The following is a 19309-nucleotide window of genomic DNA, read 5'->3' as shown; positions in this document are numbered from 1 at the left end:
CAACAGGCTGTGTACACAGAGGCATAATACCACACCATCTGGCTTATGAGGCTGTGAATGTTAGGCGGTCTGTTCCTTTTCTTAAGCCTGGTGCTTTAAAAATAATACTACTATGTACCAATACTTTGGTGACCTCACACCTAATAGTAAAGTTTTTTTTTTTCAGGTCGATTCAAAAGCCAAATATAGGATATTAAACAATGCAAATTCAAAAATACTTGCAATAATGCCAAAATCCATAGAACATGGAAACAGCCTGCAAATGAAAAAAAGGAATGTGCTGCAGAAATCAAAAACAATACATTATACATTACAATACAAAAAATAAGTTAACAGCAAACACACAAATCAAGAAACACAACAACATAAAAATAAATAAATAAATAAACAACAGTAGTGCTGCAGAACAAAGCGAGGAATCAATAATTTTACTTTATCAGACCACGAAACAATAGACGCTGCCAGCGTGGTGTGTTTACAAGGGTCGGGCCAAAACACAACTTTATTACCAAAAAAACCAAGAACTTCAGTCTTTGATTTTAGTTAAGCTGGATCACATTTTATGGTAACATAGTTTTGCGCCAAGTAACTGCACTGCTAAGTATACCTGCTGTTAGCTAGTTAGCTCGGTTAGTTGTACAGCTAACTCTACTATGAATCTGACTGGTGGGGCTCTGAGAATTGGGGGAGTGTCTGTGTTTACACCTTTATCTAGCACAGGCGCTTTGGGTTGTACCTTGTTGCTGTATTCCCTGCCGTCCAACTGAACTCCATTCTGTTAGTCCCAGCCCTTCATTTCAGTGGATGTTTTATGCCACAACCCATTCTCTACACTTTGAAAAAGGAAACAAAATACACTTTATGTATCTTCTCTCTAGTGTTGTCTAGTTGTGCAGACAATACTGAACACACATTTTCTCATGTGGCACCTAATGTAAACACTGCAGCTCAAACTGTCACAATTTACTGCTGTGTGACGTGCAATTAATGAACTTTGAACATGATTTAGCTGTTGTCTGCTAGAGGAAACACATCTCTAGGAGGCGGCAATCGCTCTGACAGGACCGCACAGCGACCTTGACAGGAAACAGCTGATTAGGTCATCCTCTAAGCTGGCTCAACCCCAAGTATAAAATGTACCAATCCTTCCAAATCTCACCCCAGCAATTTCAGTGAGCAAACATGATTGATTTGAACTTTACTTGCCAGAGAAGCTGCACCACCACATAACACACTTCCAGTAGACTAATGGTCTATGGGAGGAGGAAATAAAGAGGAAAAAACAGCTGCTCTTTGAACTCTGTCAGAGAAAAGAGGTTTCAGCTCTGTGCATGCAAAGCTCAATGTGCAGTCCTAGGCTACAAATAGACAAGACACGTTTCCAGCAGGGGGTTGAAAGGAAAATCCAGCACAAAATAGAACTCATGTAATATGTTTCTATGATCCTGATCAGCTCGGGCTTGATTCGTGAGGATGAGCAAGTCTTTTCTAAAGCCAGAAACAACAGAGCCAAGACTCTCTTGTTAGCGCATCAAGAGACAAATCCTGGAGCAGTTTCATTCAGGACAAATGAAAGACTGTATCTGAGGACACGATTACAATACCCAGCCTTGGATTTCAGAAAATACACACTTTCTCCACTTCATTACTATTAGGACTACAACGTAGTAAAGCACATCTGAAAGTTCCAAACACTTTGGAGTGTAGGGAAAGTCTGATTCACTGTCAGCCAGACAGCTCCAGGCTTTGTCAGATTAGGACTTTCTGGTTTCCACTTTTAGAACAGAAATGTAGAGTGTATGGATTAAACTGTCTCAGATTAAAAGAACAATATATGATCCATGTTGTGAGGCTCATCATTTCAGGAAGCCACAAATCCATAATTCTGTAATTACTACATAAAATGTATTTCAGAATAAACCCCTTGAGATGTATCATCTTGTTTTCAAGGGGGTCCCAAACAAACAGTACAGGGCACAATAACATATGACACCAACGACAATGACAAAAAACAAACCAGCAGACAACAAACTAAATAACAAAAAAAAAGTTACGTTAGATTAGACATAATTATCAAGAAAAGAAAAATCAAGAAATAACAGTGATGGCACTACTGAAAACAAAGGCAATTTGTTTTAAGATGAGAAAACAAAATGTTTTTAAGTAAGTGAAAAATGAAAATGAATGGATATTTACAGGTAGCTTAGTCCAGTCAGAAGGAGCCCGAAACATAAAAGCTTTTTTGTCAACTTCCTTTGATACAAAGGGGACCATAAAGAGGATCAGATCAGAGCTGCTTAAAGAATAATTTGGCGTATACGGAACAAAAAAATGTTTTAGACAATAAGGACAGTTTAAGATAATGCATTAAAAAAATAAATTGATACCAGTGAAATTGACATCTTTTATCTAGAGGGAGCCACCTGAGTATGTCTAACATTGTGTAATAGCGTGTAAAAAAACATCCAAGTATAGAGTCTGTTGTAAAATAACATTGAGGGGATGAAGATCGGTTTATTGATGTATTCTGTTAAACGATGTCAATGTAGTCCATTATTGGCAGTATAAGTTGTAAAACAATGTCTGGAGTGGTACAGAACACCAACACCAAAATGTACCTTTTTTTATGACCTGATCAATGTCAAGTCAAGTCAAGTCAAATTTATTTATATAGCACATTTAAAACAACGTAAGTTGATCAAAGTGCTTTACAGACAGTGGCAGATAAAACAGTGCAAGAGATACAACAGATTATGAATATAACACACCACAGTATACAATTTCACATGCATACACACACGTATATACACCCATACATACAAAATACTCGTGAAGAATTTCAAAACTGCAGAGATCTGCCGTAATTACAGATTGTAGCCAAGGAGTTGGATTTGGAGTTGAGGTTCTGCCTCACACCTAGAAGCCTTGAATAGGTTTTTGTTTTATTAAGAATTTGTTTGACGAGATGAGATCGCAAGGCCTATTGAATTTGGGGTGTATATATATATAATATATATATATATATATATATATATATATATATAATAGTATCATCTGCATATAGTTGTACACTTCAATCAGGAAAAAAAGAGTTATGTCATTAATAAAAATAGCGAACAGAAGTGGTCCTAAGGTAGAACCTTGAGGGACACCTCTCTGCTGTGTAAGTAAATCCGATTCACAGCCTTTTAAAACAACACAATGCTTTCTGTTGTAGAGATATGAGTTAAATCACAGCAGTGTATGCTGGGAAAGACCAATAGCATGAAGCTTGTCCAAAAGAAGATAGTGATCCACCAGATCAAAGGCTTTGGTGAGATCAATAACATCATTGGTGAATTTTAAGAGAGCAGTCGTTGTCGAAAAGTTGGGTCTGAAACTAAATTGAGAGAGGATATTTTTATTGTTTATGTACTGCGATAATTGTTTAGTTTTTTTAATTCACATTTTTCTTTTAAATACATGACTCTATTGAATCAGGTACTTTTTGAAAATGAACAAATACACGAGCATCATATTTTTCCACATATGTTATTTGAGTAAAAATGTAGTTTGGACATTTTATGATTCAAAGTTGTACCCAGCTGTTCCTTCGTCAATCCATCAAACCCACTCTTGTATAGTATCAACAATTGCAACGACTCAGACAGCCTGGTGGAAATCCCATAAAATCACACACTCTAGTCTTGTACCATCACACTACACTTCTATTATTTAATTCTTTAAGAAAAATGACGCTCATAGATCAAAAGGAATTAGTCATCTCAGACATATGTTCAATAATAAAACCATAGTCCCATTCTCCTGTCTTTGGGAAAATTAACTTTCTTAACTGTTTGTTAAACACATACTGTGATGACTTCTGGAACCAGATTCTTAAAATCTGTTCTATGACTAATAATACCATTATGCATATTATACAATACAAACAAAACCAGAGTTTCCCTCACTGGATGCGGGATGTTTCAAGTGAGTTTGGCTCATTATTAAAATTGCTCACTTTGTACACATGATACTCCTGAACAAAATTTCTGCGGGCACCTGGCACTGTCCAACTGAACAATAGTTTTTGAAATCGCAACCACGATCCTGGGCTGCTCCACCTCTTTGTCACTGTCAGTCTGCCTAACAGGACATTTATCAGTGGTCCATTTACACATGGAAACCAGATGATTGCTCCTCATGGTTTTTACTATTGACAAGAAAAAAATTATACCCATCACACATTGAAACCCTCTTTTTGATTATAATTCCATTTAAAAACTTCCCGCCTATGCAATATATCATAATTATATTTGACAAGTATTTTTGAACCCACCGCATTCTTAATCCTGTTTTTCTCCTCCATGTTTCTACACTTTTTGTCCCCCACCCCCTCCACCAACTACACTCAAACCACACACAACACGATGTTGTTGATGTCTATGATTACTATTGATATTGTATTTCAACATATTATTACGGCTGAAACAAAAAATATTATTATAGACTGATTAGTTTTTGTCCTCATCATTATCATGAATTACTATTATTTTTGTTTTGTTTATGTTGTTGTTACTGTCAAAATTGTTGAATTATTTATCTTGGACTTTTCCCTCTCCTTTCTTCTCATGCGCACATACACACAACAAATACAAAATACATACTTTTTCAACTTGTCATTGTACCAGGCATTTGATAACCTCTTAACAAACACTTTTTTTCTCTCACTTTAAATCTTATTTTGTTCATTCACTTTATGCTTTCATGTCATCGCCTGTTTAATAATTCAGTTGCATTTATAAGGTTAACTGTTTTCTACAAAATAAATCTCATAATTATGACAATAATCATGGCACACACAACAGTCTCTCCTGCATGTGTAAATTCACTTGGTGCATCAATGTAGTTTTTATATTTCTCATCAATATTTGTATTTATTGTATCATTTATATATCTTTCTATTACTGTCATTATACTTCCTTTAATGTGTTTGCTTTTTTATTGTAAGTGTTGGTGTTATTTTCACAATATTGACAAAAATATTATTGTTATAATCATTACACTTCCTTTAATGAACCAATCTGGAGTTCCCTGATGGCGTCCTGGTCCTGCCTCACTGCAGTGCTCAGGATGATCGCACTGCCAGCCCTCCCTTTGCTCCGATTTACTGCGATATCATCGTTTTCAGTAGTAGTTTTTCAGAAGCAGTAGTAGAAGAACACACACACACACACATACACACACACACACAAAAGCATTAACTGACAAGATGTCTATTGTTGATGTAAATGTTCCATGTAGCGATGGTGACATGTAAATGTGGAAGCAATAGACTGGGGCACTGTTTCGCCTACAGCATTGGAATATTGCACTTGTGTGAAAACTAAACTGTGCAGCAGGTTAAGACTTTGAACAATAATTTATAATTGTTAGGAACATGCATTTAAACATGAATTGTGACGTGAACAATCCATTTACAAATAGAAAATCACACCACAATATACATATGCATTTTTTTTTTTAAATCAACATTTGAAAGTTGTCCACAATGGAGCAGATGATTACATGTCAAATGCTGTTTTCCTTTTCATTTACAAACTGTTAGAAAGTTTTAATGTATATTTTCAACAACAACAAAAAACATGGTGACATGTAAATGTTAATGCAGTCGACCCTGGCACTGTTTAAGTTATTCCATTTGAATATTTTTCACTGTAAAGCTAAAGTTCAACTTAAACATTGCTGACCTAAATGAAAAATCAGGTACTCTGTTGATGTTGCAATTTAATTTTCAAATTTGAACATGGTCCACTGTACATGCTGGGAAAGATATGTTAAAAAAAACCCCAAAAAACCCCAGCTTGTCTATTATTCCATACAGGGTCATAGAAGGGTCATGTTTAACAAATACTGTAAGTCAGTTTTTTAGTTTAAGGCATCACTTATTGGTCCAGTTGAAAAAATGTGCAATATATTTTACAGGATTTATGAGTATTTAAGTTCTCCAACAGCTTACTCTTAGAACTGCTACGACAACAGAGGAAATATTTAGGGATTGAGACATTTTTACTGTGACAGGTGGTCTAAAATTGAAGAATTTTGATATTGTCAGCAGTATAATAACAGACAACGTTGACGGGGAGAAACAATGTGCACAGAGGGGGACAGATGAGGCGCCGCAGTCACACACTCACCGGTAGATGGGAGGTGGGCTTCCCTGGGCTTCACAGCTGAACACCACCTCCCTGCTCCTCTCCACCGTCTCCACAGGATACACGATGCTGCCAGGCTGCTTGGTGAACACAGGACTCTGCAACACGCTGCTTTCTGTGGAACAACAAAGAAACACATCACAGATAAATATAAACGTAGGCACCATTAAGTTTGTTAAACAGCCAATTAGTCAGTGGCAGAAACAGGTTGATGCTGTTTTAAGAGTTTAAAGGGGCAAAGCCGCAAGCAGACAAAACGTATCAATTTGATCTGCCTGTCACGACACCGCGGCACGAAGAAGAATGATTTTAAGTGAGACGTGTCTCCAACAGCCATTTAGGTGGTAATAGGATATAGAGCCTGATTTATCTCGAGAAATTGTCTAGAAAAATGCCTTAATTTACTTTTGTCAACCGGCTTTTATTTGATCATTTATTTGTTTATGTATTTGCCCTGTGATGTTAGGATTATGTGTACATGCAGAGGTGTTATCTGGTTTCATGTGGTCAGAGCTCTTTGTTGATATTAACACAAAAGAAGTCTCAGTTACTCCATTAAGGCACCATTAGCACAGTGTGTGTCTTCTGGCTTTAGAAAGCGTAAATTATGCTTTGTCGACAAGGAAAAGGAACAGACCTAATCACTCTTATTTAATTTGTCATGGCTTAATTGCTCTTATTCTTTGAAGCAGAGGCAACCACAATCAGACAGATTTACTGGTATCTAATATCATTTAGGCTTCTTTATTCATAATAATTACTGATTTCTGCATTGAATTCTGTCCAACAGAAAAAGACATTTAGACAATTAGAAATATAACCAAATTCCTCTTTAAAGTCTTGTCTCATTCCTGTTTGGAATTCTTCAGCTGTTGATGGTATAGTACTTGAGCAGCTTAGAGGATTTCAAGACGTTTTGAAAAAGAAATTACACAACTTAACTATAATTGTATTTGCACTTGGCCTGTCAATGGTAAAAAAAAACCCAAAACAAATGGAACTCCATTTTAATTGGTGCTATTAACCAAAAGATAATACAAAAACAATTACTTTAATTTTTCAGCAACACAGCAAAATGTGAAAATCAGGCATTATTTAGTGACATTTAATACAGATTAGGTGTCAAGTGGAAGATGAGAGTTGACTTTTGTTCTGTCTATGCTGTGGGTAATGAGCCCTTGATTCTCGATGGCAGTAATTACAGCTGAATCATAGTCTGAAAGTGTGGGAGTTAAGTTGGGGTGATGACATTAATATCTTATCAGGAAGTTGAGTAATTTTTTTTTTTTTTATCACCAGCACTTCCTTATTGAGTTTCCATGCTTGTCCAAGTGCTCCAATGGCTTCATGAAGCTTGTCTTGACCAGAAAGTTCCCTGACAAATCACAATGTTACAATGTTACAATTTCATTTAGCAGACACTTTTGTCCAAAGCGACGTATATCTGAGAGTTAATACAACACAAGCAACGATCAAGACAGGAGGGAACGAAGTCAGTAAGTGCCAAAACACGGCTTCAAGTGCTATCGGACACTGGTGCCAACAGGCAGTGCACGGGGCTTTATTTATTTATTTTTTTAATCCTCATCAACATCAACAAGGTCAATATAGTCATCATCATCATCAAGAATATCCGAATAAACATCCACAACATCCTCGATGTCATCATCATCAGTAGCTTCAATATCATTAAGTGCAGATGTGTTCATGAAAGAGCTGGGTCTTTAGCTTCTTCTTAAAGGTGAAAGTGACTCTGCGGACTGAATGGAGTTTGATAGCTCGTTCCACCACCTGGGGACTACTGAGGAGAAGAGTCTAGTTAGCGACTAAGGGCCCTGTTGTGATGGGAGTACCAGGCGCCTTTCATTGGCAGAGCGTAGTGAGCGGGAGGGATTGTAGACCTGAAGGGAGTACAGGTAGGCAGGAGCTGTTTTTGTTCCTGTTTAGTAAGCGAGCAACAGGGTTTTGTTGATGCAAGCAGCAACTGGGAGCCAGTGGAGGGATATGAAGTGACATGTGCTCGTGTTGGTCGAAGACCGCGCTGCTGCATCCTTGATCATCTGCAAAGGTTTGAATGTGCATGCAGGGAGGCCTGCCAGTAGGAAGGTGCAGTAGTCATTGCATGATATTACAAGAATCTCTACCAGCAGTTGTGTTGGATGCTCTAATAGGTTGGGTCTGATCTTCCTGATGTTGTACATGGCGAATCGACATGACCGAGCTATCAGGCCACATGAACCTTAAAGGTTAGCTGTTTGTCAATAATGACGCCCCGGTTCCGAGCAGTCTTAGTGGGTATGAGTTCAGTTTGTCCAAGCTGGATATTGATCTGTGGTTGCATAGAGGGACTGGCTGGAATGACAAGGAGCTTAGTCTTGGACAGGTTGAGCTGAAGGTGGCGTTCTTTCATCCATTTAGAGATATCAGCAAGGCATGACGAGATCCGTGCTGAGGCTGTAGTGTCGTCTGTTGGGAATGAGTTAATCTAAGATGTGAGACAAGGAGGACGACTTCGGGTAGTATTGGACAGCTATTATCAACACATTTGAGAGAGGTACAGAACATGCACTAACGTGTACCCTGCTCGTGCACCATATCAAATATCTTTTTCCAGTGTCACAGGAAAATAAATTACACCCCAATCTGTGGAGCTTCACATATATGATACACTCAATAAAAGTTTTTACAGATCTGGTAACCTCATTCCCTTTGCAGCAGAATCCATTACTTTCTATTGGCTATTTGCTTTATTGCTGTGTAGTTTCAACCAGTGATCATAACCTACTATCACACTAAGGTGTTTGGTGCTGACAAAGACAATCAAAAACACTCTGCATATTTAGTGCCTCGCCATAACTATTATTTTATTCAACATAACAGACATTTTAAGTCCCCAGCTGTATTTACTATGGGAAGTTTAACAGATGGAGTAAATGATTACATGGGCGACTGATCAAATCAGTGAGTTGTTCATTTCTTTATTTAGAGTCCAAGCAAGAAAGTACCAAGGCCCAACAGCCCTTGGCACAAATTGCGAGGAACATATTGTTTGCTAAAACTATTTAAATCATTTTGTCATACTCAATGGGGTCAGACCACAAAAAAGCAAGCCCCCAACAGGTGCAAAGTGTTGGGCCTTTGTGATGTTCAAAAGCTCAAGAAAACTTCCTAATACCTGAGCCACCTTTCCACACCAAAGCTGAGCCGAAGACCCACATCAACTAAAAACCTTTACCACTTCTGAGGGCTGTGCCAAATTTCTTGGGTTTAAGAGCAACCATAGACTTCGAAAAGGGATATTTGATTTTTTGAAGATCAAAGTTGTCCATCTCAAATATGGTCTACCAAAACTAAAAGGCCAAGAGGATAGGACTCTTATCCAGGGATGTGACATTAGAACACATTGGACAATGTAAAGTAAATTTACAAGAACTTAATGAACCATGTATGGGACAAATTTAACCGGAACCCCATGGTGATGCTGTTCAAGTAAAAGGTTTAGCAACATTTAAAGATCTTTGTATCACATCCTTAGACGTCCCTCACCAGATTTGATATTGCTCTGGTTTATTCTCCAGGAGGAATATTTTCAAACTTTGTCTTTCCAAAATATTGCACAGTCAATTTCTCAAAGAAGCTATTTTTTAACTCTGGAGATGTGACATCTGTGTATCATTTTTATAACTTTAATGTCAAATTTGATGTCCCACATGTTGTTGGTATTGTCGTTTTAAATTTCGCATTGGCACCAAGGGCCAGCTGGTTTATGTCAATTCAGGGCTCCTATTGGTGGTGCTTGATGAAGTTATCAGAGAAGCTGTCAAGGTTTGGGTATATGTAAAGTAGTTTTAGCTCAAGTGTCAAGGAAGGTGGTAGGCAGGCAAACTCAACAGACTTGTTATTTCCCAGAGGTGCATATTTATTTACAGTGCCAGGCAATTACACGTGTAACTCTTCAAATCTCAAAACAACAAATGCAAAGAAAAACTTAAATTAACTCATAATCAACTTAAGCAAAAGCACGTGTACACAGCTGCACGGCTTTACCTCTGTCCCCCTTTGGGCGCAAAACTTGACTCCCTTTATAGGGAGCATAATTGAGACCCTACCTGTCCTCAGCCTATACCAACACAATATGGGGGTCCTCTTAATTTAAACAATTAACCTAGAAATGAAAACCTATCCTTAATCTAACACCAACTCATTTACTCAACTAAATGTGGATTAATCAGGAAAGTAAAGGCCTTAACATAACTCAAAATGCATAAATTGAACCCAAAGAAAACACAGTTCAAGGAAGAAAACCCCTACACTTGGCGCGGCCCAGTGATGTCACTGATGACATCCTCTACTCCATAAAAAACAGGAAATGCTGGGCCGGCCCCCTTTCTACCAGCAGAACCACATGGTGACCTGAACAAAGAAACAAAGGTAAGTATGTACAAGGAAACAATCTATTTAATATGTAAAGCTGCAACTTAATAAAAGTGACAGAAATTAATCCATGACTGTGTGTTTGCTTTAATTTACTCAAGTGCTTTGATGTGACCTGTAACATAATGCTTACACAAACAAACCCGGGATAGTAAGTGCTGCAAAGTTACAAAAGCCAAGGTAAATTATAACTACAGAAATGATTGTCCATAGTAATGTGATATATGTAAATGAACAGAAGGGACAAGTGGTGAGAAAGGCAAAGTGTCTCACCCACTTTGTCACACCCCCCCCCCCCTTAAGAAAGTCACTCCTCAAAGGAACGGGACAGGAAGTCAGCCACCACATTCTTGTGTCTTGGTCGGTACTGGATCCTGAAACGATATGGCTGTAGGGACAGATACCACCTGGTAATTCTTGCATTTGAATCTCTCATTCTGTTCATCCATTGCAATGCACGATGGTCCGTCTCCAACACAAATTCATCCCCCATTAAATAGTATTTTAAAGTGTCCAATGCCCATTTCACTGCCAACGCTTCTTTCTCAATGGTCGAATACCTTGTTTCCCTTGGGAAGAGCTTGCGGCTAATGTACTGCACTGGCCTTTGGTCCTCTCCCTCACCTTGCAGCAACACAGCTCCCAGTCCGACTCCTGAAGCATCTGTCTGCACTGTGAATGAACGGGTGAAATCTGGACACTGCAACACAGGCTCTTCACACAGACAGTTTTTCAGGTCAACAAAAGCAGCATCACACTCTGGAGTCCATTTGAGCTCGTTGGGGCTGGATTTCCGTGTCAGATCACTCATAACAGCTGACCTGGCAGAGAAATTTGGGATAAAGCGACGATACCAACCAGCCAAACCCAGGAATGATTTAATCTTCCTCTTGGTGGTTGGAGGGGGATAGGCAGCAAGGGCTTCAATTTTACTCACTTGAGGACGGATGACCCCACCCCCAATGATGTAACCAAGATACTCCACCTCTGACTTGAGGATGTGACACTTCCGTGCATTAATCACAAGTCCAGCTTTGTGGATCCTCTGCATAACATCCGAGAGGTGTCGGATTTGGTCCTCCCAGGTCTCGCTGAACACCACAATATCATCAATGTAGGCTGCGGCATACTCATCAGCTCCTCTCAGCACTTCATCCACAAGCCTCTGAAATGTTGCTGGGGCTCCATGCAGTCCAAAAGGCATTGTCCTGAAACGATAAAGTCCACTAGGGACTGTAAATGTTGTCAAGTCTTTAGAGGACTCAGTCAATGGCACCTGCCAATATCCTTTGCATAGGTCAAGTGTTGACAGGTACTTAGCATTACCCAAGCGTTCAATTAAATCCTCTATTCTTGGCATTGGGTATGCATCAAAAGCAGAAACAGCATTCAGTTTAGAAAAATGTATACAAAATCTTTGCTTTGTGTCATCTTTCTTGGGTACCAGCACCACTGGGCTACACCACTCACCTCTAGAAGGCTCAATAACCCCCATGCTAAGCATGTCTTCCACTTCCTGCTTCACAGCAGCCATCAACTTAGCTGGAACTCTGGTGTTTGTGTCCCTGATGGGTTTTTGATTGGGACAACGGAGGCGTATCTCATGGTGGATGAGGTCTGTACACCCTGGCTGTGTACTGAAAAGCTCACCAGGCATGATAGCTTCCAGTTCCTCCTGCTGGTGTACTGCCAGATGATCCAGATCCGGGTATAACGGCTCTTCACTCTTCGAGGGAAAGAACTGCTACTGTGCCTCCTCTTCCTCAACAACAGTGCGGGCCCACAACTGTAGCGATGATGGAGGTATGTCAAACCACTCCTTCAACAAGTTAATGTGAAATACTTGATGCTTCTTACGGCGATCAGGCATGAATAGTTCATAGGTGACAGGACCTGCTTTTCTGCTGATCACATAGGGACCCTGCCACTTAGCCAAGAGGCCACTGTCTGATGTCGGAAGAAGAAGCAGAACTTTCTGGCCCTCTTGGAAGACCCTCCGGCGTGTCGCTTTGTCATAACTCAGCTTCTGACGCTCCTGAGCCTTGACCAGATGCATGTTGGCAAGCTCCTGGAACTGTTCAAGTTTGTCTCTCATCTTTAATACATACGAGAGAACATTGCATTGCCTCTCTGGTTTAGGTCCCTCCCAGGCCTCCTTCAGCACATCCAGTGGACCTCGAACTGCATGCCCATACAGGAGCTGGAATGGAGAGAAACCTGTAGACGCTTGAGGCACCTCTCTGTAGGCGAAAAGGAGGAAGGGAAGCCACTGGTCCCAGTCTGCCCCAGAGTCCTCCACAAACTTCCTCAGCATGGATTTCAGGGTTTTGTTGAAACGTTCAACAAGGCCATCTGTCTGCGGGTGGTAGGGACTGGTTTTCACCCCTCTGATCCCCAGAAGTTTGTAGATTTCCTTCAGGAACTTTGAGGTGAAATTGGAACCCTGATCTGTGATGATTTCTTTGGGGATCCCAACCCTCGAAAACATTTGAATAAGACAGTTTGCAACCTGCCGGGCCTTGACCTTTCTTAGGGGAAATGCCTCAGGGTATCTAGTAGCATAGTCACAAACTACCAAAATGTACCTATGCCCTGTGCTACTCCTCTCCAGTGGGCCTACAACATCCATGGCAATGCGGGAGAAAGGAGTGTCTATCACAGGCATGGTAATAAGTGGGGCCTTGTCACCTTTCCTACCTGGTGCTGTTAACTGACACTGGGGACAAGATTTGCACAACTGAACTGTGTCGGCAAACTGCTGTGGCCAATAAAAGCGAGTTGCCATTCTGGAGAAGGTTTTGAGCTGGCCCAAGTGACCTGACCATGGAACAGAATGTGCTAGCTGCAAGACTGTGGCCCTCAAGCTCTTAGGAACCACCAACTGGTCTCCACCCTACTGCGACGGTACAGTTGCTCACCCTTTAAGATAAATATCTCCCTGTCTTTCTCTGTGACATCTGTAAAGTCAGGACGACACTTGGAAAATAGGGGCATTAGAGAGGGGTCCTGCCTTTGAAGCTGGGCTATATCACTAGGTAAGACAAACAGTTCATTATCTACTGGCTCTGGAAGTGGCTCAACCATCGTTGTGCCCCTGACCTTATCCTGTCTTTTCTGGACTCTGCTTTTCCTTCCAAAACCCTGTCTGAATCCCTCAACATCTGGGACTTCAGTTTCTGCAAAAGGTAACTCACTCAAATCCTGATCTGGCTCTGACTGGTGCTCCCTGTTTTTGGACCTGGTAACTGCAATCATACCCTCACATGAAACACTCCGTTCTTCTACCCCGCTAACTATCAGATCCAGAAGGATAGGAATATCTGTGCCTAACACTACCTGGTATGGAAGTTTACCCATTACTCCCACTGCTAGTAAGTACTGCTGACCCTCAACTTGGATACTGATGTTAGCTATGGGGTAGTCTACATCGTCACCATGAACACACCAAACCTTAACTTTACCACTAAAGGTCACATCCCTTGGGAGACAATCCTGTCTAACAAGGGTGCGACTACTACCTGAATCTAGAAGGCCAATACAAGGTTTATCGTCAATGAAAACACACGTGGTGAGTTTATCATCACAAAGGGGAGCTAACCCCTCAACCTCCTGCTCACACTCTACAGATTCTGGTGAAAAACTCATGTATGTCTTACTAACCTGCTGACCTGGACATTCCGCTCTAAAGTGACCTGTTTGACCACATGAGTGACATACTAAGGGCCCTTTGGGTTTAAATTCCCTCCCCCTACTGTCGTTTATACTAGGGGGCCCTTGCCTAACATTCCTGAACCTGTGCCCATTCCCACCCACTGTCTTACCCGAAGATGGAGGGGCTGAACTGGGTCTGAGAGTGGTGGGGCCTTTTAATGGACGCCTGGCGGACAGGAAAGTTTCGGCCATCTCCGCCGCTTTCTTTGATGTAGTTGGGTTGCGCTCTTTTACCCAGGTGCGAAGGTCAGGATTAAGGACTCTCAGAAACTGCTCCATCACAATAGCATCTCCTATTTGCTCTTTTGTTTTATCTTTTAGAACCATCCACTTTTCATACATGTCTTTCAGGCGTGTCTGTAACTCTTTAGGTGTCTCGTCTTCCCGCACTGTAGTGGCACGGAACCTCATTCGGTAAGTCTCTGCACTTATTTCAAATTTTTCAAGGACTGCACTCTTCACCTTTACATAGTCCATTGTCTCCTCAATGTCCATAGCTACATAAGCAGCTCGTGCCTTACCATTGAGAAGTGGAGCAAGATGTAATGCCCAATCCTCCTGTGGCCACTGGCATGCGCTGGCAATTCTCTCAAAGGTTGTTAAGTAATGTTCAATATCTTCATCCTCATGAAAAGGCTGCATTTTTGGGCCTTTCCAGCCAGAGAACCTTGCCATACTTGATGACTGTGCTGCCGCAGAAGCCTCCCAGTGCTCTAGTCTTTGCCGAACAGGTTGCGGGGCAGGCTGCTCCACAGTTGCCCCAAACATTTCTGCAGGTTCAGCTGCTGCACCTTCCATCAGCTGCTGGTTCTCCCTGCGTTCCAATTTCACCTCCTGCTGGAGCTGGGCGAACTGGTGCTGCATCCTTTTCCAGCACTCTTCCTGGCGTTGCCTGTCCTGCTCCCATTTGTCTTCCCTGTCAATTTGATGTTGCATCAGGCCCCGTAACAAAGTGGAAAGTTCAGTGAGGCTTTGTGAATCTGAATCTTGTCCACCTGCTGCACCTTGGTGGATGAAATCTTCTGGAGCCTCCTCCCTTGGACCTTCCATAAGCAGGTGCGGCTTCTTTGACTTTGTCGATCTCTGCATCGCTGCCTCCTACTGGCCTGGAGCCACCACTGCCACCATTTGTAAAGTAGTTTTAGCTCAAGTGTCAAGGAAGGTGGTAGGCAGGCAAACTCAACAGACTTGTTATTTCCCAGAGGTGCATATTTATTTACAGTGCCAGGCAATTACACGTGTAACTCTTCAAATCTCAAAACAACAAATGCAAAGAAAAACTTAAATTAACTCATAATCAACTTAAGCAAAAGCACGTGTACACAGCTGCATGGCTTTACCTCTGTCCCCCTTTGGGCGCAAAACTTGACTCCCTTTATAGGGAGCATAATTGAGACCCTACCTGTCCTCAGCCTATACCAACACAATATGGGGGTACTCTTAATTTAAACAATTAACCTAGAAATGAAAACTTATCCTTAATCTAACACCAACTCATTTACTCAACTAAATGTGGATTAATCAGGAAAGTAATGGCCTTAACATAACTCAAAATGCATAAATTGAACCCAAAGAAAACACAGTTCAAGGAAGAAAACCCCTACACTTGGCGCGGCCCAGTGATGTCACTGATGACATCCTCTACTCCATAAAAACCAGGAAATGCTGGGCCGGCCCCCTTTCTACCAGCAGAACCACATGGTGACCTGAACAAAGAAACAAAGGTAAGTATGTACAAGGAAACAATCTATTTAATATGTAAAGCTGCAACTTAATAAAAGTGACAGAAATTAATCCATGACTGTGTGTTTGGTTTAACTTACTCAAGTGCTTTGATGTGACCTGTAACATAATCCTTACACAAACAAACCCGGGATAGTAAGTGCTGCAAAGTTACAAAAGCCAAGGTAAATTATAACTACAGAAATGATTGTCCATAGTAATGTGATATATGTAAATGAACAGAAGGGACAAGTGGTGAGAAAGGCAAAGTGTCTCACCCACTTTGTCACAGTATAATAAAAAGGTAAAGGACCCAGGTGCAGGCAATGGTAAAGAGTTTAATCAACTGAGGCAAAAAATGCAAAAAACACCGGAAACACACAGGAGCAACAACAGGGAGCCACAAGGAAACAGGAAAATCCACAAAAGACTATGGTATCACAGAACAGAATGACAAAAGTCCACAGGTAACACGACAATGAACCAGCCATGAGACAGGGGAGCACAAAGACTAAATAAACTAGGAGGGGAGGCTAATCAGACACAGGTGAGACAATCAAGGGGCAGGTGAAAAAAATAAGGGCAGGGCACATAATCAAACAAGTGGGAAACACAAGGCAGGAAGATTACCAACACGAGAGACAAGGTTACAAAGTAAAACAGGAAATTATCTAACCAATGAAACACAAATGAAAAACTAAACAAGGCTAAATTGTGAAAAGAACACAGAATAAACTAAATACAAAACCAAACAATGAGAACTCATGACAATAAGAGACAAAGTTACAAAGTAAACCAGGAAACAATATCTGAACCCCGAAATACAAACCAAAAACATAACTAAACTAGAATAACTCATGACAGAAGCCCCCCATTGGGTAGGTCCTCTTAGAACTATTTGTTCACAATATATTAACACCCATATGCCTTGAACAGATTTTTCTAGAGTATAGACGATACCTAAAAAATTTTGTTACTTTTGTAATCTCACAGCTATCAGTTCAAAATTGACTTTGAGATATAGAGAGATATGAGATTGAGCGTAGAGTGCATTCAAATGCAATCAGTGTTGGAACAAAGATCTTTTGTACATGCTGCCCCCACAATGGAGATTACAACCATTTATTTTGTCTTAAACTGCATATAATTTAAGCAACAGGGAGCCTCAGCATTGTGTTGTGAAAGAAGGTTCTGTGCATAGCTGTGTAGGATAACATGCAAAGGGTAATGCATAATTCAAATAACTGCTCAATAGGCAATCTAATTCAAGGAAACATCTCCCAGCAAAGCTAACATTTTCTCTACATTGTGTGCTTCCAATCCCCCAGAAGCATCAAACCTCATGCTAATTTTGGCGTGGGGTAGGCTATTCTACTTTCATGCAAAACTTAACCCAATGTATCGAGGCATCACATCTGACAAACATGCAATCTGTTTAAGTCTGGAGAGTAGTATTAAAAGGAAAAAAGTTTTTTTAAAATGTTGTAAATTTGTACATATTGTAAATGTAAAAATATCAATCCCACAAAAGCTGGCATGGTTGTATTTGATAGCTGTTTCTATCAGCAAAGACACAGAATGTAAAGATAATCATGCTTTGTAACAGATGATATGATATTGAGTCTTTTCTGAAAATCTTTGGCACTTAGACCCAACAGGGACATTCTGTAATTGAAGGCATCTGCCCTGAGCAGCAGCAAGATAAATCCCCCCATGGAGTCTAGACAGTGTTGGTGGGGTGGTGGTGGCAGATGACTTCTGCTGCCGCTGATGAAATGATGAAATGAAAAGGCTGATGAATCCACAAATACGGTACGGTGATGGGAAGGTGGAGGGGTGCACGTGAGAGCAGCATGAAGGAAACAAAGGCAGAGAAAGAATCGTATTTGAAAAAAACTGAAGTGAGATGAATGGCAGTGTGTTGCATTATATCGGATACATGTGGCCAGCAGTTGAAACAGTTGAGATCTCAATTGATAGCTCCATACAATAATAGCAAAATTATGTGTACAGCAAGAAACTAAACATCGCTTGTCATGTGCTACCCACTATGTGTAAGAATAAAAGGAATTTTTCAAATATATTTTTGTATTGTTTAAACTCGCGTACTAAAACACAAAAGGGGTCATATTTGGGACTGAGGTTCAAAAACAAACAACCCAATTTAGATTAGTGGCTGAAGCAGCAGTTGGTAACAAGTAGTTCCTCAGAAAACCTGGATTATAAATCAAGATCTAAATTATAAAGGAATATATTTTTAATATGATTTACAAACTGCATTAACCAGAGATTGACAGTGGAGTCAGGCCTGAACAGAACAGGATTTCAATTCCTATAGAAGAAGAGGAGGAGGATCTGAACCAAGACGCAAAATGTATCAGTGTTACATGCAGGGGAGTTTGGCAAATTTGGCGATCTGACACCATGTATCAATAGCAAGAGGAAGCTACCGTACTGAAGTTGCTCATACATTTATTTAATCTACTTTGTTGCTGTTAATCTGCTTAAGAAAGCAAAAGGAGTTGGTGGTACAAATGATGAATAAAATGATGCTACACACATTTTTAACGTGTGGTCACATTCGCAAACCAGTTTTCTGACCAATTGATGCTTGTTCACTCACTTGTGAGCTTTTTTGCCTCTTCATTACGTATTTATTAAGAGAAATGCTGAACAACAGGAAACAAAAAGACTTAGGAAAGAAAACCAAACAGAGGAGATAAATTAGAGGGGCTTTATGACTGACTGGCATAGCTTGCCATCAACAGCAGTTAACCAAATAGCCCAGCAAGTAGTCTTCTCATTACCTAGCTTATGGAACAACCTATTTGGCATGGGAGAGTGAATTCTGCTGATTGAGCAGTGTGTCTCATGTCTGTAGTGTTTTCATTTGGCCAAGTTAAGACTCCATTGTGACAATGGTGTTTAATTTGGGGGGGATGACACAGAGCAAATAAAAATAAATATTACTACAAAAGCTGGGATACTGTTTATTTAAAAAAAACTTAACCCGAATTATGTATCGTTTTTTGTAAAGCATGTATAACCCTTATCAGTTCTTAACAGAAGTAGCTGGAAACATTCATCTGATCCAGTTCAGAGGAGGCTGTTCAGCCTGTCCTCATGCAGTGGAGTTGTGCTGAGCAGAAAAGAAGTAGGTCACCATTAAAATCCTAAGCCTGTTTCTCAAACACTCAGGTACCTTTACCAGGCCTCCCAGTAGGCCTCACACACCTGCAGTGGACTGT

General features: G+C 40.4%; 1 protein-coding gene across 1 annotated transcript in view; it reads right to left on the bottom strand.

Moving 5' to 3' along the window:
- The window catches only part of cntn4 (contactin 4), a 142375-nt gene that overhangs the window by 95849 nt on the left and 27217 nt on the right, over window positions 1–19309 (bottom strand). Inside the window, exon 2 of the mRNA XM_069677545.1 lies at window positions 6177–6309. Within this exon, the coding sequence (XP_069533646.1) occupies window positions 6177–6309 (133 nt within the window). The remainder of the gene's footprint in view (window positions 1–6176; window positions 6310–19309) is intronic.

The sequence above is a fragment of the Semicossyphus pulcher genome, unplaced genomic scaffold, assembly GCF_022749685.1.
Source record: "Semicossyphus pulcher isolate SPU_LCO1_2020_fin unplaced genomic scaffold, fSemPul1.0.p SCAF_3, whole genome shotgun sequence".
Lineage (NCBI taxonomy): Eukaryota > Metazoa > Chordata > Actinopteri > Labriformes > Labridae > Semicossyphus > Semicossyphus pulcher.
This window is presented reverse-complemented; position numbering and strand designations above follow the sequence as displayed.